The sequence below is a fragment of the Alosa sapidissima genome, chromosome 3 (assembly GCF_018492685.1).
Source record: "Alosa sapidissima isolate fAloSap1 chromosome 3, fAloSap1.pri, whole genome shotgun sequence".
Taxonomy (NCBI): domain Eukaryota; kingdom Metazoa; phylum Chordata; class Actinopteri; order Clupeiformes; family Clupeidae; genus Alosa; species Alosa sapidissima.
Genome location: NC_055959.1, coordinates 9,613,608 through 9,637,387, shown reverse-complemented (window position 1 = coordinate 9,637,387; position 23,780 = coordinate 9,613,608). Strand labels below are relative to the sequence as shown.

At 39.4% G+C, this 23,780-nt stretch overlaps 1 protein-coding gene across 2 annotated transcripts; it reads right to left on the bottom strand.

Moving 5' to 3' along the window:
• Positions 1 to 733: 733 nt before the first annotated feature.
• Positions 734 to 16,244, bottom strand: ccnf (cyclin F). Of its 2 annotated transcripts, none has more exons than XM_042085913.1 (17): positions 16,001 to 16,244; positions 14,547 to 14,701; positions 14,303 to 14,409; positions 13,964 to 14,031; positions 13,673 to 13,869; positions 12,105 to 12,158; positions 11,576 to 11,680; positions 10,310 to 10,387; positions 10,001 to 10,152; positions 9,433 to 9,597; positions 8,200 to 8,323; positions 6,851 to 7,031; positions 6,628 to 6,715; positions 4,949 to 5,048; positions 4,709 to 4,842; positions 4,291 to 4,463; positions 734 to 2,777 (listed from the first exon to the last, which is right to left on the bottom strand). In XM_042085913.1, the coding sequence occupies exons 1-17, from the start codon at positions 16,011 to 16,013 to the stop codon at positions 2,272 to 2,274; spliced, it is 2,400 nt and encodes a 799-aa protein (XP_041941847.1). In that variant the 5' UTR covers positions 16,014 to 16,244; the 3' UTR covers positions 734 to 2,271. The 2 variants fall into 2 exon arrangements, with proteins under 2 accessions (XP_041941847.1, XP_041941846.1); XM_042085912.1 differs by having other exon boundaries at positions 16,155 to 16,223.
• Between the last annotated feature and the right edge of the window lie 7,536 nt (positions 16,245 to 23,780).

The following is a 23,780-nucleotide window of genomic DNA, read 5'->3' as shown; positions in this document are numbered from 1 at the left end:
CATAATGTTGATCAAATGGAAGAATGATGCAAGTACAGGAAGTCAGGAATCACAGAGGAGTCCTTGTGTCCTTTGTCTTAGCAAAGATAAAACATTCTGAATGCAGTGGTCTCACCATACATAAATACAATAAATAGCCTGTGTAACATATTATATTGTGTAAGATAGGGTCTGATTTTCTGAATAATAGTGTCAACCAACAGGAGTTAGATACAGAAACAATATGGCCGAGAAATAGGGTTGATCATCAATCAGCAGCCTAATTTTTGTGCAGTGTATGGTCTATGAAGATGAACCTAGAATGGCGCTGATAAAAAGATAAAGCTGAAGGTGACAGCCCTTCATGAAAGCTGAAATAAGTTCAAACATCAGAAGTTTGAACCGATGTATTGTCTTACTAGCCTGGTCCCGTCCGCCTGGATCTCAGCTCATTTTCATCTCAGAGATGCTACAAAGTGAGTATGTCTAGTGTTGTTCTAAGGGGAAAGACGAGTAGGCTACAGGTGAGTAGAGGCTTTTTCTTGATTCAGTCATAAAAGGGTTTAAGTAGGATGACTAAAAAATCTGTTCAGCACCATTTAGTGAACATGTGAATAGATCTTATCTGAATAGTGTGCTTTCCTTAGCATTGCCAATAAAATGTTAACTACTTAGGATTTTATAATAATAATATAATCATTTTTTATATTATTATTTATAACAATAATATAATCAGTTAACCATTAAGGCAGAATATGATTTATAGATTTTAATGAGCTGGTGACATCAAAATGACAAGACAAGCATACACTAAAAACATTTCTTGCGCACATGGTGAATTTAACAATGTTTACATGTTTTGTAGACATAAGCACCGAGAAATGTTTCAAGTAATGTGGTTATTCACAGCTTCGTTCTTTGCCTATACATTAACAAGTATCCAAAGCCTTAGTTTTAAAAATAATATTTTACATTTAGACATAGCTGCCCAGAGTTGGACATACAGTACATCACTTCTCAAACCACAAAATATATTTTCAGAGATCTACCACCCGGTTGTTATACAAGAGGCAAGATTGGCCTCATGCCAAGCAGGCAACACTAGGATGCACTAATGGTTGATTGTTTCAGCATGGCAAGGTTGATTTAACAAAAAAGGAAATATTATTTTTATTAGACACATTCTTTTGAAGTCAAGTGCCTGCCTCAGATATGTATACATCTTCAGCATACCACTAATATCCATATTATACAAACTTTGGTGACATATTGTACACCTGATGCAGCACCATTCTTCAAATGCACAGAATTACACACAAAAATGTAAACAAAAACAAATGAAAACAAATTTTGTCAACCACCTTTTGGCAAACTGAACATACAAGTATTTAATGTTTTTCTTGCTCGTGTGTTTCAGCTATTCACCCCTCAAAATGGATTCCCCCAGCTGCTTACTTCCAGCATGTATAAAGTGGTGACTGTCAGCTATTTCTTCCTATGTGGATCAAATCTGATACTGACAGCAGATGGCTAGCTGATTTGTAGTTTCAGCCTGCTGTACATAACATTAGTTAAAAATATATATCTACAGTGTATGGATGATCTATGTAGAAGAAACATTCTCAAATAACATGTGTGTTATTATAATTTACTGTAGGCTATCACCCAGCAGTAACCACGACTCATATTACATTAAGGCAGTGTATGTAATACAAAAAATCCAGAGCCTGCCTCCAAAAAACAAACACTGTGCTTTAGAGTCTGAGCGCGTCTACACACAGATATGAGTGTAACAATACTGCACATTTTGGATCCTTTCATGAGTGTAAAAAAATATGCATACAAATATTTTAGACACAATAACAGGTTACACAGCTGAAAGAGCCCTGAAGGATGTCTTGAGGTTGATTTGTCTGATTTCAACAGTCTGTATGAACATATGTGTGTGTGTGTGTGTGTGTTGAGGCAGCAGGGGTTGCAGTGCGACAAACAAACCTGACAACAGAGGAGTACTTTCCAGTGTTGACCTCCCTATGCATTGTAACAGCTGCCAAGTCCTTTTAAAACACAGCTGGCAAAATGTGACTAGACAGTGTAAGGATTCTTCTCCATTCTCTTGTGAAAAAAAGAAAACAAAATAAAAAACAAAAAAAAGAACTATAAAGCTGGTTGTATGGTGCTAATGCACAGGACGAGGTGCAAATATTTCTTCCTGCCACCTGTCAAACTCCTCATTCATAGTATTTCACAAAACCAAAGTGCTTCTGAAGAGTGAGGGTGCAGTTTCTCATCTCACAGGCTCACGAAAGTCACATGGGAGACTCTTCCTCCCGCCTCCTGTTCTCCTTCCTCCCTTTCCTCTCCACTGTGTGCTGCTCCATTCTTCCGCTTCACTTGTCTACGAATAGGTCCATGCGCCGGAACCAGCAGACGGAATCCCACTGCAGGCACACGGCCGGGGGGAGAGGACGACGAAGCCAGAGGAGAGAGGAAGCAGGGCAGCAAAGAGGAAGAGGAGGGACTGGAACTTTGGACAGAAGAGTAGCCAGAGCTGTGGGCATCAGCTGATGGGGTGAGAACAGAGGAGTGGTTGACCAAGGAGGAGAGAGGGTGAGCGTCTGAGTTGCGAAGTTCATGGCGGCATCGCCTATTTCCGCTGCTGCCCTCCCCTCTTTGCGTCACATCGTCACCCGTTTCTCCCTCGTTAAAGCTGTCTTCGTCACTAGAGAGGGCGCGACAGTGTGCTCGAGAGTCCGCAGGCTCCGTCTCCAGCTGCAACTCTAACCTCACACCAGGGTCTGCCGAAAGAAATCAGGCCATTAGATGTGGACATATTTACGCAAACACTCAACTCCCTCTCACCACGAGTTCCACACTGGAACTAGTGCTGGGCGGTATACCGGTTCACACCGTAAACCGGTGTATATTTTCGTTATGATAAGAATTTTTAATATACCGCCATACCGGTGTATTTGATTAGGCCTACACAACGTTTGGAACGCTGCGCCGCGCGACAGTGTTTCAGACGGGACTTTTTTCACACGCACGCATGGTGCGACTGTGAGGCAGGCATAGTGAGGGTAAACACAAAACACCTTAAGTTTTTCCCCTGAAGTATGACCCTTAAGGCTTAATTTATCCTTAGGTAAGGGGTTTATTTAAGGGTGTTGCACAGAATACCTTAAATCGTTTCTTTAGTTAAGGAAAAAACGTTAAATGATACTGCATTGAAAGGGATTTACCGTCACGAAAATTCTATTGAGATTGTTCAATAGCTGTAACTAGCTGGCTAGTAGGTGATGTCGTTAGTTAGCAACCCACCGAACACAGTGAAGTTTAATGATCTTATCATTCATCTCACCTTAAGAATATTCGCTGAAATTATCCAGGTAGCAAGTAAAGCATGTTATAGACATGAACTGAGCAATTCTAGCTGGCTAGTTAGAAATGATCCTGACTGTCATCAGTGCACCAAAACAAACTTTTTTGTTAATGTTTTGCCTAGCGAACCGAACCGAAGCTTATGGCAGGCTAACAAGACATCTACATCTACATGAAGTTAACGTTAGCCTACCACTAACGTCATGCAAACCACACAATAACAATAAGGCATGTTTCTGATAGGCCTATTTGACAGAGTAAGCATATTAGCAGAGAGGTTTTAAAAAAAGTATCATTATTGCAAGTTGCACTACTTTTTGTATTGGTTTTATACGTTTTATTGGTACGTTTTATTGGTTGTATTTTGACTGCAATTGTCTTTGCATTCTGATTAGATTCTTCATTAGAATCATGAGTGGCTCTTTGTAAACAGCATCATTTTCTGGGGCCATGCAAAACTGCATTACCACTAGTGTGGAGTTATTCTACATCATGACAGTAAAATAGACCATCCTTAGTCAATGTACTGCAGCAATTCCTCTCTCAACCTGTAGAAAATGCTGTGAACATCTGATTATGCATGAAAAAAAAAATACCGTCATATACCGTGAAACCGTAAGAATTTTGAAAAATACCGTGATATACATTTTTGGTTATACCGCCCAGCACTAACTGGAACACACACCAGATTGCCGTGCTGTGAAATAGTCTAGGTCTAAATTAGGGGACAAAGTGAAATTTAAAAGGAGGTAAATATAAAAAAGTTATTTCAAGTGTTTTTGCATGGGTACCATTCCTGACACCCAAATACATGCATAAAAGCTCATGATATCGGACCTTCAAATGTTTTCAATCATGCTGATGTAGGACTTATAGGATAAAAGCACGATTATGTTTTAACCTGCCCAGAAGTCCTGAATCCCCACTTACTTTCAGCATCCCTTTCTCCTTCACTTTCCTGGTCTCCTTCATAGCCCGAACTGGACGTATCTAAGCTCCAATCCAGGATGTCTCCCAACAGCGCCTCCTCCTGGGTGGACAGCTCCGCTGTGGGTGTGGCCAGGAAACTGCTCCTGTGATTCTGCATGCTCTCCTCTCTCCGTCTGGATAAAAACATTTAAAGTGTTTCTCCACATTCTCAGCTTTTTGTGCATTGGGCATTATCATGAACACCAATCAAATGGTTAGAACGCCAAATATCTCCAATGGTTCTACTGTAAACTTGGTAGAGGACACCATTTTTCACAACACAATGACTTAACGAGGGAACAGTGCCACTATTTTGCCTATTCATGACTTTCATCTAGAGCAGTTATCTCAGTGTTTCAGGGTATATTAATGTACATACCTCTTGCTGTTACTGGAGGGAGAGGATAGGAATGTGTGTATATCAGCTGGTTCTGAACTGGGATATAGCAGCCCCATCTTAGCCTGAATCTCAGGAACTTCCAAAATATGACACAGCTCAGACAAGCCCATCACCTTCAATAGACAAAAAAAACAATCAGGCCTAATTCACACCCAGCACAAGGCTGACTGCCATACTGAAGAGGAGCACTGGGCCTTTTCAAGTAGAGTCAGGACTCACCGGCTCCTTACTGATCTGTTGATACATATCATCTTCGAACCGCTGCTTCACTCCTGTCAATGATACATGCCTATAGTCTTTAGGCACATCCTGACTGAAGCTGTGGAAGAAAAGCAAGATGCAAGATGACTCAGATGAACAGCAAAACTTGGAGTCATAATCAAAAGGGTAAAAAAAGCCTGAAGTAGAGGTGGGTGTTGAGCGTCCTTAAGAAACATTACACCTAGATCTCCTTTAAGGGTGATACTAGTCTGGAATACCATAATTCACATTTCCATCAGACCCCAAAAAGGTCAGGCCAATCATCGATGAGAGGGGCTGAAGCTATAGTTTTGATATCGTAAGTGGCTATGATAAACAGCAGTAGCAACGCAACATCAAAAAAGGCAGTTGGAAGAATGTGTACATTAAGGTAGGACAATATACATTGTTTTCTGACTGCTGATGCTGTTAATTGTCAGTTTGTAAAGTTTAGGCAAAGTATGGGGTGACATTTCCAGCATTTAAATGACTACTGGCGTTGTTGTTGTTTGTTTGTTTGTTTAATTTAAGGCCATTTCCGCAACTAAGGCTATTTAATGGCCAGAGCATTGTGTGTTATAGAAACTTAAATATGTTTTTTTTTTTTTTTTTAAATCTATGCTAGTAAGATATTCTAAAACCGTCAAAGGTGGGACCTTACTAAAAACATCAGCTATAGAATTTTGATGATAAAATTGTTGTCTTTTGGTTTTCAAGGCAGGGCGTGTTGTTGTCCAACTGGCTACACTTTAAAGAATTGTAGACATTAAAAGGATGATCTCAGTTATTTAGAATTTCTCTTAGCTGTGACCGCCAAAGTTAACCTGACTTAGGGAGTCTGAAGTGAAAACAGCTTATCTCTTATCATTACAGCTCTTTTTCTTTCATTTCATATAATCCATCAAGAATACCATGTTTTAGTCCTATAAATAACGGTAAGACTTTGTTTAGTCCTATAAATAAAAGACTCTGTTTACAACAGACTTGTTGCTCTCATGCTCACCTAGGATGCTTGTGTGTTTGTAAACTGTCTCCGGCGTTGCGAATAAAGCTTTGTACTCTGCCGTACGGTCGGCTTGCCTGTGTGTTACTTTTTGCCACTTTGTGGATTAATACTTCATTTTTACCACAGTAGGAAGTAACGTTAGGAATCTCTGATCAATATGATTGATTAGGCTGGACCAATGATTTCAAAGTTAAAGCAAAGTACGTCCGTCACCATGCTAGTGTTAAAACAAAGGTTCCCAATCGTGAATCCCCAAACTCTATTCACAAAGTGAATCACAAAATGAATGAGTCTGGTATTAACCAGGCTATATAAAAGTCTCAGTTTTAACTAAATAAATAAGTTGTTTCCATTGATATCAGTAATAAGGCTGAATTAATATCCTGCTTACAAGAGCAAAATATGTGCAATATGAGACATTTTACAATTTTGAAGGATGCAAATATTGTCTAATTATGATTATCGGAAAAAAGTCCTCAAAAATATTGCGATTGTGACATGTTTGTGCCTGAACTGAGTAACTAGAACCGAGGGTGGGGATGAAGCTAGCTCACGTACAAATAAATGATCTATTTACACTCTTGTCTAATCTCACAGCTGCATCAAATGCATCAACCCATGAAATTGTGATGGTGACCATGGTGACGCTTACCATTTCACATAAAGCACCATGGCAGTGGGGACCAACTCCTGACTTCTGAAGCCAGTGTGCTCAGCCAAAATGGAGGGCCAGATGGGAGCTGCATTGGAAAGAAAGTACGAGTGCAAGTAAGTACAAAAGACGGTAATAAAAAAACAAATGACTGTCCATCAGATGGTATGTCAATTACAGCATACATTCATCATATCCACGGTGTGTGAGATGGAGAACTTGCCGTTGTGATGCAGCGCACGTGTCAGTAGAAGGGCTGCGCAGGCCAGGAGTGCGGGTGGAGTAGCACTCAGGACAGCATACAGCAGGGACAGCTCACCGATGTAGCAGAACAGGTGGAAACTGCGCCGATCCATGGGGACTAGAGATTGCAGCACCTCGCCATAGTCCACCAGTGTGGGAGTCTGAGGGTGCAGGGAGACACATGTTACTTATTACCTGTACCTGTAGTCTCTTGTGTTTCTGTTGGTCGGTAATTGCTGGTTTTTGAGTCTCAAATTCTCTGCTACGACCAGAGTCCCAAAGAACTTGTACTTTCTATACTCTTTCAAAGCGTGACTATACAAGATGATTGGTGATGTCTGTACACACAAGTCCAATCTGATCACTTGCTAACAATAGTCATCTGATTCGAATATTTTATGTATCCAGTCTTATGTGAATTTTATTCCTAATCAAGGGAACAGTTCTGAACAGCTGTGCTATCAAAACAAAGGATTGCCAGGGCAATGTTTACAGAAACACAAAGGTAGAAATGCAACAAATGCAAATAGACCTCTATATACCTTAATGCACCCATCTCTAGTGAATCACATTTTTATGTGCATTAAAAGATTGTATGCAAGTGGTTCTAGTCAGGACTTATTATTTGAATAGTTAAAATGCACATTAATAAGTTAAATGGAAAACCATCTTATGTAAGATAGTATTCAATAAGAAAGGAAAATTCTTAGATTGAGATCTGACCAGTTTCTCCTAAACTAGAGCAATAAGGAGCAATATGAAAAGATTGAGAACAGAAAAAAAAATATGTTTAGATCTTAAGTTGAATTTAAATTGGACAGTTGAGAAATAGCCTACCTCGTGTTTCAGCCCAAGTCCAATTTAAGTTCAATTAAAGATTTCAAAATACTTTGCAATCTATTCCTATTGTTCCTTATTTCTCCTTAAAGGCAATGTACACTATGCAGGTTTAGGTATTTTTGGCTACAGTAGAGCTCCCTCTAGTCGCAATATATTTATATTTTACTCTCCTATTGTAAATAGCAAACTTCTCATGACGTGTCCCCCCTGTACACAATGAAAATGCTTTTGTTGTGGAGGTGAAGGATTAACAACAGGCAAAAGCTATCTCTAAAGACCTATATCTACTGATATTAAGGTAAAAATCGTGCATAGTGTGCCTTTAAGGGGGTTCAAGACAGACTGGTAAGTTATTTCTTTAAACAAAGAAAAGAGATATTTTCAAGACATGACATTTTCTTTTGGGATGTCTTCAAATCTGATGTTGAAATCATTATGTCATGCCACAACATAGTTCCAGCTGTCCTTGATGCCCTTATTGCTACTTACACGGATCTTCCCCCCGAGTACTGCAATCACTTCTCCCATCATCCTGACCAGGTCTTCATACTGATATGTGTTATCAGTCAACCAGACCGCCTCTCGAATGGTCAAGATGTCCTTACTAACATACCTGCAGAGTAACCCATCGCACCCAGTTATGACTCATGCCATGTTGTACATGTATACTCATAATAGGTCTGTCACAACAACGATGACAATATTCAAAATACATCATTATTATACATCAGAATACACAAACTCCATATCATAAAATAACATAATACCCTTACATTCATAAACATCAACAACCCAAGCTAATCTATCATATCTAGTCTATATATAGCCTATCACACAAAGAGGATGACGGGAATATAAGAATCATAGATGTGACTAGATTAACCATTGGGACAGAATTGTGAGTTGCACAATTTATTGCAGCCTTTGCAATTAACTAATTGCGTGAGTTCAAACTGAGATTTCAATTAAACGTCAATTAATTGTGCAGCCCTGAATTCAGCGTTTTCTGACCTAGAAACATGGTTATATTTTTTTCCCCTGCAGATAATATCAGAGAATGTCCAATAGAAAGAGAATTGGCACTGTCTGGTTACTTCCGGTTTCTGGACTGGTTGCAGTTCCTCCTCAGATTCCACGTGAGGGCACTCGCAGGCGAGCGCAGAATGCATGGAGGTCTATGGCGCTCAATTCAAAAATTCAAATTACTAGACAAAAAAATATATCCAGAGAAAAGTGGATATTGAGGGGCAATATCCACTTTTCTCTGGATATATTTTTTGTCTAGTAATTTGAATGTTGCATTCGAAAGGGGAGGCAAAGAAAATACACACTGTTGATTATTATATGTTTTAAAGTCACGTAATTGTTTTAAAAAGCCTTTCAAATATGTCAATGACGTCATTCATTAGCACAATGCTAGCGTGTGATGGGCCACAACGACCCAACCTGTAAGAAATGAAAAGGACAGAAGTACTCGTTCATTCAACTTTAGATCTAAAGTCCATATTGAACTTGCATAAACTACAATAAAATCTGCGATTCTTCCACGACAAGAAGGTGAAAAATGTAGCCGTCTAGCTCCATAGACCCCCATTCAATCTGCGCTCGCCCGCGATCACCCCCAGTGGAATTCTAATGGAACTGCAACCAATTTCGATAGGAAGTGCCAAGGCTCTCCGTAGACGGGCTCTGGTAATATTGGCATAGGAGGGAGACACAAACCTCGTGCAGATCACCATGCAGGCGATGCCCAATAGCTGGAGGCGGGCTTTGGGCACAGAACGCATTGCCAGGTACCGGTCCACACAACACACAGTCACATGCAAAGTCAAGCTGGAGAAGTCCTTCATCGTGGTCACCTCCACCAGCCAGTCCACCAGGATGTACCTGCACATAAAGTACATAAAGGTAAAAGGTTGTAAGACATGTGAAAGAAGCACTACGCACAAATTCATTTAAACTAAAACCGCACTTTCCTAATAACTTCTTAGTTCTCTCGCGTCAGTTACAAACAGTAGAATGCATTGTGAAAACATATAGGAAAAAAACTGTTCACCAAGTCATAACAAGCTATTGGCGCTAGAGCATTAGTTTGGGATGTTTGGTCTACTGAATTAAAACTAGTATTACCAGACAATACTATAATGAGTGTCAGGTCGAGTGCAGCTGGATCACAGGTAATGAGTGGGCTATGGGTGTCGTTATCAAAAACTCTATTTTTGCTGTTCACCCTGGAACCTGTTTTTACAAAAAAAAAATCTTTGTGTGGACATGGCCTTAGATTATATACCTCATAGTGTCATTGAGCCCCTGCCGCAGCAAATCTTCTGCTCGTCTGCATGGTGTCGGGTTGGAGTGAAACAATTGGGCCACAAGGTTGGTGCATGCCTGTAGTTCTAAACCAAGTGGGTTTCCACTGATGCACAACTTGGCCAGAGACAACTGTAAGATACAGACATCAATCAATCAACAATAGCTTATTTGTTATTGTGAGGGGCAGGACAGTTATTCAGTCTGATATGGTAAACATACAATTTCAAAGGACATGGGTCCATCTGGAAAACAAAACCGCCAAACATAATTAGTTATGTCCATTTACCTGTGCTTCCCAGCATCCTTTGGCTGCATAGTCCCTGAGTGTACGCATACATTGGAGATAACGTCCTGGATCTGTCATCTGGAGCACAAGTATGAATAAAGCATTTAAGTGTTATGTCCCTTATACAAGCCAAATACCTGACTTGAGTAGGAAACCAAAATATTAGAATCAAGTAGAACCGATAAGAAAGAACCAAAGCCGGGACCGATAAGCATTGAATTTGGTTCTGCCTTTATTATTGCAAACAAGGACAAGTAAAAATGCACAAGTTTGACACCTATTTTGAGACTCTGAGGCAAAACAGTTGTTTTAATTAGCTGCTCTAGACTGATCTGTATGCATTATTGCGGCCTTATTTTTTAAAATGCACGTCTCAGGATCAATACTTGTAAATAAATATGCTCTTTTTGAATGTTCATTTAAAGGAAAAAATCCAGCAATTTTTCACATAGATCTCTGTTTCTGTAGGTCACCGAGTACTATGGGTATGGAAAAAAAAAGCATGATTTTAAAAATGCCCCAAGCATTTAGGCAAAGCACTGCTACTACCTGAAAAGTTCCGGTGTTAGTTCTTCAAACACCAAGGAGCAGTGCTTTGCCTGAATGAAAACATAGTTCCAAGTACTGTATGTGTTACAAATAACTACATGTACAAATAACTGTCAAATGGCTGCATCTCATTTGACAGTTATTTGTACATGTTACATATAACTATACAAATCACAGCATGTAAATAGGAAAATGTTGGAGTTCTTTTGTCACTATTGGGAGGTGTAGGCTATTGAGCCAGCCACTTTGAGGCACCTGTGCTAAGCTAGTCTAGTGGTGGGTGTGTCAGAGTAACTACACGCACATTGATGAGAAGGGTATGTATCGACTTATCTAACTCTGGGGAATACGGTGAATAAAGTACCAAAAGGTCGCCGTGTTCCTTTACATTTTGGAATCTAAATGAGGTTCTGGTAGGAACCGGAATTGATAAGCTAAATCGAACTGGAATCAAAAATGATTGAATGATACCTAACCCTTTACCTGACCGGAATAAATGTCAGTGCACATCAGTGTAATCCTTGAGTTTATGAGTTTATACTATGACTCAGGGCTTAAAGCAAGGAAAATGTCCACGTATCAAGTTATCAAAACATTTTCCCAAGACCTTGTATATAATAATTTCTAATCTTCATGATCTGGCCCATGCCTGAATTAAAGCACAGTGCTTGAGAACTTTGAGCGCTGATGACCACTGAGAGAGTACGAGGATCTTACTGCTAAGTGTCGCTTATGCTCCCAAAGCAGGTAGGCACTCTGCACACATCCACTACATGCGGACATCTCAAGCATCTGCACAGCCTCCTTTCTCTTCTCTTCATCCTGTAAGGGACAGACAGCCATAAGCAAACATAATCATGGCATGGCTTTACAAACATTTTAGTCACGCAAAAAACTTTAGACTTTAAATGTACCACATATTTATTCCATGTCCCTTAGACCCCATGATCCCGAGGCTGCTGGATTCTATGAATATGTAGTGTAGACACATGCAATATTCTTAGCACTCAGCCCTTATCTAACCCATAATCCCCTCCAGTGCTGGGAATTACCTATCTGATTACCCCAATCCAACACTATAAAGGCTAATAAATAAGCTGTTTCTGGCCCCTGCCTTTATGAACACATCCATTAATCACCACTGATTAACGCCCACTACTCACATCAAACTACTGAGAAACTATCAAACAACAACAAATAGGAAAAGCAAAAGGAGAGGACCTGATAACTCAGTGGATATACTCACATCAAAGAGCTGGAGCACTCTGGCTAAACAGTGCAATAAACCTCCTCTCCGCTCCTATATAGATAGAAAATGGCCATTACAATAAAGCATTGTTTGATAGATAGGACCTATTTTAGAATAATAAAGCTGATATTACTGAATTGTCTGAATAAAATATAAGTAGTATAAGTATAAGTATATACACTCTTTTGATCCCGTGAGGGAAATGTGGTCTCTGCATTTATCCCAATCCGTGAATTAGTAAAACACACTCAGCACTAGGGGTGGGTGATATGGACAAAAAATAATATTTTGATATTTTTTGTGATTTTGACGATAACGATAATTAGTCGATATCCTTTAAAAGAAATTGTAAAAGTCTGAGTTACTTTACAGCTTATTATTTATGAATAGCATCAATACAATAATAACCAATAACCTAACCTGTGACTTTTTAACCAAATCAGCCAATGCATTGTCACTCACACATTGACACATTTCCAATTTTGCCCCCTTTTGTGTGTGTGGAACATGGTCTAGCCAGCTACATTAGAGAAGATGACTAGGCCTAACAGTTTCTCAAGAGAAAGTCTACAGCTGAAGTTCCTTTCAAAAACCTTTACCTAGGATTCACTGTAAAACTAAGCGGACCAACAGAGTACATCTCAGTTATTCCCTTCGATGTTTTGTTTAAGAGAAATCATGTAGGCTAGCATTCCAAGTTACAGAATAGAAACTAATGCGTTAGCTTATGTCTAATGTATATGAGAAATCCCATAGAGATGCTAACGGTTAGCATAATCGATACACGTAGATATTTAGAGCGAACTTTAGTCCATTTACAAAAGGGTTACATGAGAAGTGTTCTTTGTTTACAACTGACTACTAAAATACTCAAAGGCAAACGTTTTCTCTCCATATAATACCATGTAGGAAAAAAGGACTGTCTCATCAATGCTAAGTGAATAGAAGTAGCTGCAAAATCCCTTGTAGGCTACGTCTTGATCTCGCTACACAAAATAAACATTAGACCTGCGTGTGACAACGTGGACCCACTAGGGATCATGTGACACTTGCTCTGCTGCAACGGGGCTTCTCTTGCATACACCTCCTGCATTTATTGAATGTATGGGGTTTCAATGCGTGATTTCGAGTGTTTTCCCCCCATAAGTAATTTAAATACTCGATAATGTAAATTTGCACATCGTTAAAACAACAATCACGATATTATCGCAGACAATATATATCGCCCACCCCTACTCAGCACACACTAATCCCGGCCCAGTGAGCTGCCTGCAACAACAGCGGCGCTCGGGGAGCAGTAAGGGGTTAGGTGCCTTGCTCAAGGGCACTTCAGCCGTGCCTACTGGTCGGGGTTCGAACCGGCAACCCTCCGGTTACAAGTCCGAAGCACTAACCAGTAGGCCCCAGCTGCCCTAAATGGTCTGACTTAACAATATACAGTCCATGCTTATACGCTTTGAAGGGACTAACTGACCTGGGCGTTCCTGATTAATCAGATTAAATCAGATTTAACAATTAAAATGTCTCTTCTTGATATACCATTTATCACTGTCATCAGCACTCACCAAGTTAGTGTCACTCTCAGCCCGTAAGTGCTCATACACCACAGCCTTGCAGCAGCTGCCTGATGGGGACCAGGGTGGACGAATAAACACCCAGACGAAGGGATCGGCAGACTGAGGTCTCAAACTCTCCGCCAAACTGAAGTAATGAGATGCTTTCCTTCCACAAACATCGGCCCTTCCCTCATCACTCAAAGATGCTGCATATGACAAAAGAAAAAAGTAAATTATTTCAAAACATTGACAACTAGCATTACACGATGCCAAAGCCCTTATCTCCATTTCAAAACTTACGTCCTTCATTGTACAAGTAGGCAATTCCTAATTTCACAGCAGCTTCAAAATTTCCCCTCTCTGCAGCCCTGCAAGAGAAATTTAAACATCAGGATAGTCAAACTCAAACATTTCAATAGAGAAAATGCAGGCAATAAACAGCAACAAACCTGTTATTTTGTGACTTTCGTATGTTTAATATTATGGTGGTGTGTTGTGACATTTTCTCATTATAAAAATGTGCTTTGTGTAACATCACAATTATGACCATAGACTTAACAAACATAGAAGGCCTACAAAGAGAGAGAAGGGTCAGAAAGAGAGCAGAAATGGTAAGAAATATAATATGCGTAGACCAACCTTTCAAAAAGCCATATGCTGTTAGGTGAAGGCCACTGTTCCTTGAAGCCTACCCTCGCCCACACACTGGCATGTCCATCTACCAAATCACGCAGCCGAGAGTGCACCTACAAAACACAGAGGCCAACTGATGTCATAACCATACTGAATATACTCAATTAAGCTCAGTACTCATATTCTACTTTTACAGCCACTTAGTGTGCACAAACAAATTGACAGGCATATGTCTAGCAAATGCACTTACAGCTCTGATTGCCAAAAGATCTTCAGCTGAGAGACACTGCAACACACACAAAATTATCTCTTCGGGCAGAGAGAGCAGTGTTAGGGTGGGTATTCTCTTGCGCACCCGCTTCCGAACTGGCACTGAGAAACATTTAGCACATCGGCAGTGAAGCACTGAAACAAGAAATAAATGTCAAATTAAGAACACTACACAATGAACAAAATACATAACATTGTAATAACAAAAAACACAAAGAAATGTAATTACTATGAAAGACAAATACACTGTCAGGGGAAAGAGTAATATGGAAAAGCAGGCAATAAGGATCTATGTTAGTGTCTGCACCCTGAGTTACTAAATTACTGGGTTTGTATCTTATTAGGTACAATTTAAACAACTATAACGTTATCCTCCTAGCCTGCATCTTACCCCTTCAGTTATATTATCACTACGTTACTTCAGAAGCCTAACGTTAGCTATCTGATGAATGCTGTCTTGCGAATAGATGTTTTTTCCTTTGACATCTATAACCAGTTAAATTCCTAGATTTGACAGGCCAGGCTATGGCAACAAGGCTAATGTCTTTACAATCATATTAAAGGCAAATGTATTTCAAATGTTGCATTCAGCGCCCAATTTTCCCTCCTTGGTGTAACCTCAACGTTACTAGGCTATGTGCATCATTATAACTAGGGCAGAGCATAGGCCTACATAACATTAGTGACGTTAAACCACGATATATCTAAACCGTTAATCAAGGTACCATAATGTAAAGTTTTTCATCAAGCTGGCCTCTTGACCTAACGTCAGGTTATCTGGTGTTAACGTTAGCTAACATTAACTTTACTGTAAAGGCTTTCGCGAAACACTCTCTAACGTTAACTTAAAATGACCGCCATCAAGTTAGCTAACGTTTATGGAAGAGTCTGTAAAATCAAAAGGTAACGTTAACCTTGATGTTAAACGTTATTGATAGCTATAAATAACAGTTTTGGTCAAAACCTTAGTAAGTTAATCAATCGACACTGAAAGTTATCTTAGTTAAGCTTAACGTTAACGTAAACTGCAAATGTTGCACGTCCCCGCCTGATTTCCACATCTAGCTATAACGTTATCCTTACTTATTGAGAACTTATTGATTGTTTGTTTAGGCAAAGTCTACGTTAACTGTTAAATAACTTGCAATTAACCAGCCACAGGATAGCTCAGAACTTCATAAACCTAGATATATAACTGTTAGCAAGGTTACAGACCTATCATAACGTTAACGTTATAGATTATGCTGACTAGCCGACCTCCTAGTAAATTAAGCGATAACATGTTTAATATGACAAATAACAACATTCACACCATTTAGTATATTGGGATCTAACAAGTTAATTTTGTAACGTTAAATAAGTTGTAATAACTAATGTTACTACTAGGTTGCAACATTTAGCTAGTCCAGCTTAGCATTAAGTTAAAACACTTACCGCCGGGTTTCATCTCAAGCGGAGTTCCGTGAAATTACAAATTAAAGCACTGTGTTCATTCACAGAAACGCGTTTCGCACCGAATATGAATAATGTGTTACTTGTATTAAGATGTGTCTGTGCAAAAGTAGCAGTGTTCATAAAGTAGTATTACTGAATTTAGATGACAGAGACGAGATCTTCTTCATGCATGCGTCCCAGATGCTGAAAGTTCCTCCCCGGCTGTTTAAGCACCGCCCGCGCGGAAGAGTTTAAACATCAACTTAACAACTCTATTGGTCAAAACAGGGACACGCCCACTGAGACCCCTGCGAACTTTTTATTCGCCAGAAAGGGAAAGGGAGACTCTTATTGGCTAATAAGCTCTACTACTAAAACGAAATCCTACGATTGGTTAAATTAACTCTATTTCGAATTACGCGTTTGAAATTACTGGTCCGCCATTGGCTGATTCATTTTGTAAGAAATTCTTCATGTAGCCTACGGTTCTAAGGAGGTTTAAATGCAACATTTAACATTTGAAAGTAGGCCTACCACGCCTACAAACCTGCTGTTTTCACACCTCGTAGCACTTTGAGATTCCCTGGGAAGTGCATTACAAATAAAATATATTATTATTATTATTATTGTTGTTGTTGTTGTTGTTGGTGGTGTTGTTATTGTTATTATTATTATTATTATTATTCGTTTCAGTAATGCAAAAAAGTATTAACAAAGATAAAAGATCCTTGATTACTCCGCTTTAACCCTCTCTGGTCTTCTGACGAAACGTAATTCTTGACTAACATAATACTACAGATCAGATTTAGTGTTACAATCTGAGCGTAGCACAGCCATATCGCGGATATGGAGTACCAGCCTATTTCTATAGCCTAGTCATTTGATTTGTACAAACACTGAACTAGCTGTGATAGGCCTAAGTTTATCTAAACATGCTATCATCTTTTGACAGAGAAATATCCCATGAACATAACCTCAAACTTGCTAGCCAAAGGAAAAGTTGGAAAGGAAAGAAAGTATAATCATGCAAAAGTGGTGTAGACAATAATTTGAACACAAAATAGGGTTAGTTCAAGGGTGCAGTGCCTTATGTTCAGGTCTGCATACTGTTAGGCCTACTGTATGTTCAAATCTGCAGCACGTAGGACAAGACGAGAGGCAATAAGGGCAAATACCCATACTAATACAGACAAATACTGGCATACCCATAGGGCATAGGCTATATATTTTCACTGTGTTTAACTTCTAACGTGCAGAGAAAATCAATGCTGGTTCAATTGTATGGCTAACACAGTACAGTGATGTGGCACTGAGAGAGCCAAGCATTTGAACATTATATTTGCCAGATAAGAAAGTCCACTACAATGTATTATTATGACCGCCGCGCAGCGAAGCGGCGGTCATATAGGTTTAGTCAGAATTTTTTTTTTTTTTTCTTTTTTTTTTTTTTTTTTTTCGCATGCCCAAATTTCCGTCAATGATTCCCGGGACACTGAAAGACCGGGGTACACGAAACTTGGTGGACATGTAACCCCACATGGATAGCATGGAACCATCGTTTTTCGTTTTGATCTGTAGCCCCCCCCCGCTGAATTGGACCCCCGAAAGGAGGGTAGGGCAGACACAGTTTTCTGTGAATATCTCGAAAACGGTAGGGTTTAGGAGGACCATTTTTTTTTGTATGTTGATCTCAAGGGGCCATGTCAACCCATTCCATAACCACTCATTTCATGTATAGCGCCACCTAGTTAAACACAAAAAAGTAAAAATGAGGTGGTGTAATTGAAGGTATCTGTGACCTAACATAGTCAAAACTGCACGAAATTGGAAGTGTAGGATCATTATGACACCCTCTGTATGCACGCCAAGTTTTGTGGAATTCCGTTCATGGGGGGCCACACAATAAATTAATTTATGTTACTATACACCAACTGGCCTGTAGGTGGCCGGAGACAGTTTTCTGTGAATATCTCGAGAACCGTAGGGCCTAGGAGGTCCACCTTTTTTTGGTATGTTGGTCTTAAGGGGGCATGTCAACCCATCCCATTACCACTTATTTCATGTATAGCGCCACCTAGTTAAAAATTAAAAAGCAAAAAATTAGGTGTTTTCATCTCAATATCTCTGGCTGACAAGGTCAAAACTGCACGAAATTAAACGTGTAGGATCATTATGACACCCTCTGAATGCATGCCAAGTTTTGTGTACTTTCGTTCATGGGGGGGCCTTACAATAAAATAATTAGTGTAATAAATAGTGTAAATAATTGTAGTAATAAATAGTGACGTACACCAACAAGGATTCCCGGGACACTGAAAGACCGGGGTACACAAAACTTGGTGGGCATGTACCCCCACATGGATAGCATGGAACCATCATTTTTCGTTTTCATCTGCAGCCCCCCCCCCGCTGGACTGGACCCCCCGAAAGGAGGGTAGGGCAGACACAGTTCTCTGTGAATCTTTTATGGTATGTTGGTCTCAAGGGCCCACATCAACCTGGCTCATAATCACTCATTTGTGATTTGCCCCCCGGTAAAAAAATGAAAATCAGTAGGTTAAAAGAAAGCCAAAATAAATATTCATCATCATCATCATGGCTGCATTTTCAGTATTGGCGAGAAGTAGTCGTTTGTCCACTAGATGGCGCATCGTTGCAGTGAGACGTAATTTTGTTGGAAGTTAAAAGTGAGTTGGAAAAAACAATGGACGCTTCATACAAGGACTGTAATTTACCGCAGCGAACATCTAATAAGGATAGGACGATGTTCACATGAAGTGTAATTCCCATTTCTTCTTGAAGCCGAAATAAATCTGAGGATGTTTATCGGACATGCTTGGTTTTTACTGCAGGTACGTTAATCTTGTAATATCAATAAGGACCTAGGTAATGTTACCGTTAGCGTTGGTTGAGTGATGGAGGCATTTGATTTATTGCATTTGTAGAAAACTATAAATGCGGTTATACCAAGCAAATGTATAGCAGCACTGTTTGTATCTTTCGACTGTCATTTATTGCACGTGCTACAAAATCATTCTGTGCAAAGGAAGATTTACCAACGTTACACCGGTCTGATACAGTTTTGCCTATACATGCGTGAGACTGAGACGCCTGTTTATTTTGTTTTAAGTGCGTGCAGGGTGTGAGAGGGGAATCGATGTGCTTTGATTACAGCTTGGTAGTTGTAGTCTGTGAAATTAAAAAGCACGTGTGTGTGAAGTATCCAAACAATGACACCTTCATTTCATTATGGCTGCTTTAGCAAAACACCTTAAGCTACTGTGTAGTGGGTCCCATTTAGAAGTGGCTACTTCATTCGCGCTTTCCTTGACTCATGGAGCTGCGTGAATGTTATTACAACTTTTCGCCACGATATGACAGTTTAAGTCCGCTTGATACTGTAAGGCGTAAGCCATTGGTTTCCAAAGGAGATTTTATTTGTGTCGCCAGCATAGCCTATTGACAATTTATGTTGTAAATAGGCCTACCTTATAATCCTACCTGTAGCTTAGGGAAGCTAACAGCTTTCTATTAGGATCTAGTTTGTTAGTTACCGTTTTGTCATAACTCCCTGATGCATTTTTGCATTTAGAATAGCCAGAGCGTGTATATCTCAATCGGAAAATTAAACAATATCGGGTGCCTATGGACTAGGCTGGGTGAACCCAGCCTGATCTGCCCGCTATTTATTTTTTGATTTCTTAAAAGATTGAGCTTGGTCTGATGAAAGCCAGACTAGCCATGGACCTCAGTTAAACAATGCAAGGGAACATGAATCAGCCTATATTTGCACTAACAATAACGGACAAAAGCTCTTCAACTTTGGCCCGTTAAAATGTGTATGAACAGTCTAGCGACGCATTTCATCAAGGCCCATTTGGACATGTCAGTTATTTGCACCACTGGTTAGATGTAAAACAGCATTTCGTTTCAGACTAGGCTACTGTTACTTAATTTGTGCATTAACAATAACGTTTCAGACTACTGTTACTTAATTTGTGCATTGACAATAAAGTATTACATGAACTAAAGATGACTAAAATCTTATGTAAGAAGAAGAAACATTCACAAAAAATCCATCCATCCAAAAATGACCTTTGTTTTTGATAGCTGTTGAAAATGGCATGGAACTGACAGAGATGTTTTTGTTTAAAAATACATAAAAAATAAATAAATAAATAAATAAATAACATTATGCTGATACCTTTTGCTTTTCCCAAATACAATGTAGCCTACAGGTGTAAGTGACCTTTCATCAATCCAGTTGCAATGGATGAACTGTGATGAACTGCCCTACTTGTCATTGTTTAGAGATTTTAAAGGTTTTATAACAATTCTACATCTTCTTTGGCTATTCTACAATCTATTCACCTTTTCAGCACCAGTAGGGTACTTTCTGTGCAGCCGCACACACACACTCAGGCATGCCAAACAAGCATACACAAAAGTTTCAAGAGTGGGGGATGGAGTAAAATATGGAGACAAATTGAAGTGTGATTTATTTTCGTGGAACGGATGTACAGGACTGAGCGGCGGTCATATTTTGTACCGCTATGCGGTACATCTAGTTATTATTATTATTATTATTATTATTTTGTAAATGTAATACATGCGGGTTTAGTGGGCCAATATGACATATATATGACAAAATCTGTTTTTTTCTGTTTCTGTTGAGGCAAATGACACTCCTGAACATCACTTTCATATTTTCTCCAGTAGATGGTGACTGATCCCATTTTGCAATTAGTTCTGGGCTCACAGACTTACATTTGAAATCCGTTCACCGGTCATTATTTTAAGTCATATGGCTGTATTTATACACAAGTGTGGAATAAAAGACAAGTGGTCGACAAAACTTTTAAATGCATTATGCGTTCTTTGCACTACATTGTAAAAACAAACTTCTTATCACATAAGCAAGGTATTATCAGTGCCAACTATGATTTTATTGGTGTGACCAAAATGATTTTGTCCTTTGTACCTTACCATTCTGTACCCTGTTCTTTATTGTATGGCATTTAGGTGGAGCATTTTTAACAGTATTTCCAAAATGAGTCTTTGTTTTAATCATCATAAAATTAATGTTAAGGTTTTAGATGCTTTGACCCAAACCTGTTACTCATTTGGTAGAGCTAATAGTCTGGTAGGAAGGAGGGGGTCACCTGCACCCGAAAGGTATATTTTTTTAACCTAGGAATTTTGATGTTCCCCACACAAATTATTGTCCCATATGTGTTTTTTTGTATCATCTTTTGTGTCCGTGCTTGATTTTCGGCTGTAAAAAATGAAAACTTTAATACTATAATGGATAACATGTATTCAATGACCAGGATTCTGTTGGATAAGCATCTGCTAGATATTTGATTACAGTATAACCTGTGCATACACACATACACACACAGGCACGCACACAACCACATGCACACACACACACACACACACACACACATAAACACAAACACGTACACGCACACATGCAAACACACCAACACGCACACACACATAAAAACACACACATGTAGGCAAGCAGCCACACGCAGACACACACATAAACACACACACACACCCCATTACCCCACACACCCACTCACAAGCGAACATACACACACATGCACACAAACATAAAACACACACATACATGCAGGCAAGCAGACACACACACACACACACACACACACCTTATTACCCCCCCACACACAGTCACAAAGGAAAACACACACACAGGTAAGCACACATGCACACACTAATTTACATAAAGTTGCAGTAGGGGATGGAGTAGGAGATGGAGACAAATTGACAATCATGATTTATTTTTGGAGAGAATATGCAGGATTGAGCGCTGGTCATATTTTGTACCGATTTGCGGTACATCTAGCTGAAAATAATTTCTTTTGATTTATATGTACTCACCACTTGGTTAGCATACGCCACCGTTGGTGGCCAATTTGATTTCTGCCCAGGCTAACTAAATAATGACAACAAATCTGAACCAAGTCATGTGACCTAGATACTGATAACAGACAAGACTTTTGATTTGGTATAAACTTTTAGAAATGCCTCCTACAGGATGTTAAAAAGTATGCATCTCCTGCACCCTGTTTAAGGGTTAAGGACTGTGTTAAGACAAGCTGCCTCATGTGCTCCAATGTCAATTAATAAGGCAAGATCAACAAGACATAACATACTGTATATAAGTATTTCACTTAAAACTAAAGTTTGATGGCTGGTTATCACCCATATGGCTGAATGTCTCAGATAATTTCAGGAGGACTTTTAGGTTTTTTATAAATGAGTGCCTGGAAAAACTGTCAGTGTTTTTTTTTAGGTTTTTTTTTAGAAGCACTGTGCTACTGTACAAACAAACAAATACATGTACTTAGACTTTATACTGTATCAAAATATAGATATTTATTTGTCACAATAAATTCACAAAAAACAAAATGATTCAAGTGAACATCCAGTACAGATTTTGAATTAAGCTTATATGAGTAGAAAGATATAAATAAATATAAGCACACATTTATATTTACATCAGTAAGGAGATGGATTACATTTTTACCAGGACAGACACAATTATGTGGAACTTCTTCATTCAAGCAACCCCCTCAGGTATAGAGAGGTAGAGTAGGCTATTCCCTCTTTTCTTTTTAAACCAAAATATTTATCACAAGTTATTACAAATTACAAAAGACCAGTTTACTAACATAGCTTTTTCTGTTGGAACAAGTAGAAGGATATCTTGTAGACACGTATTTGCGTGGCACATTGCAGAATAAGCTGAAGTGCAGTTATCATCAGACATGGTGGAGTGGTTTTGTGTGTGTTACCTGTACTTTACTTCACATTCTGTCACATCTCCAATGTAGCCTCAACATCCTCTGGTTTTTAGTCAGTGAACGATTTATCTCATGTTAATACAGAAAGTAAGAGAGAACTTTTGCAAGTGCTGTCTCAGCTGTGAGTGACTGCTATTGGCTCCCAACAAGGCTTCAGCAATGTAATTAAATCAGCCTTAGCCAGGATGAGTCATCCCCCACATCTCGGCTATTAGGGTTTGTCCGAGCTGTAGCCGACGCTAACTCACGGCCACCATTTGCCTTCAAAGGGCATTAAACCTAGTTTTAGCCATGGCGTCCTCAAGCAGAGTTCATGAAGTGGGCTAAAGTCAAGGCTGTATATGCAGCAAGCTGAGATAAAGGGGATGGTGAAGGGGGTGATGAAGACTCCTGGAAAACTAAGCACAATTCTCTCTCTCTCATAAAGGGAAAAGGGACGAAAAAGAGATAAGGTATTCCCTTTCTTCAATCTTTGTTCATATGGCAAGCACAGTGTAATAATAAAAAAATTAAAAAATAAGGAACACAAGTGACAATCTGATTTAGAGGCACAGAATATTAATGTTCAAGATCCTTGTTGTGTTGTATGGACACCTAAGAAGGCACATTGTTCTAACATGCCAAATGCACAGACTTGTCTGGTTGCAGCTGCACTAGTGTCTTTCAGTATACGGATACGTTTTTGCTTTACAGACTGTTCTAATTTGCAGCAAAGGGCACAAGGGTGCTCAGAGCACATCCAGTTTAGAGTCTCAGCATATGCTTAATTACAGCGAATGTCCATACCAACTTCCTCTTTATCTCTTCCCTTCCCCTTCTCCTTCTCATATTTCATGCGCAATCATTTTGCACGCTGCTGACGGATGCAAAAGCATTTCTGACACATAGTGATAATGTCCTTCAAAATGCAGGCTCAGTCCCTCCTTAAACACTATTTGCCGAGC

Coding starts and splice junctions, on each gene's coding strand:
- ccnf (XM_042085912.1), bottom strand. CDS start 16,188: ATGAAGAAGATCTCGTCTCTGTCATCTAAATTCA. Junction 7,032..8,199: donor TACTCGGGGGGAAGATCCGT/GTAAGTAGCAAT, acceptor CTGCACCCTCAG/ACTCCCACACTGGTGGACTA. Junction 4,464..4,708: donor CCCTCCAGTAACAGCAAGAG/GTATGTACATTA, acceptor GTTTTTATCCAG/ACGGAGAGAGGAGAGCATGC.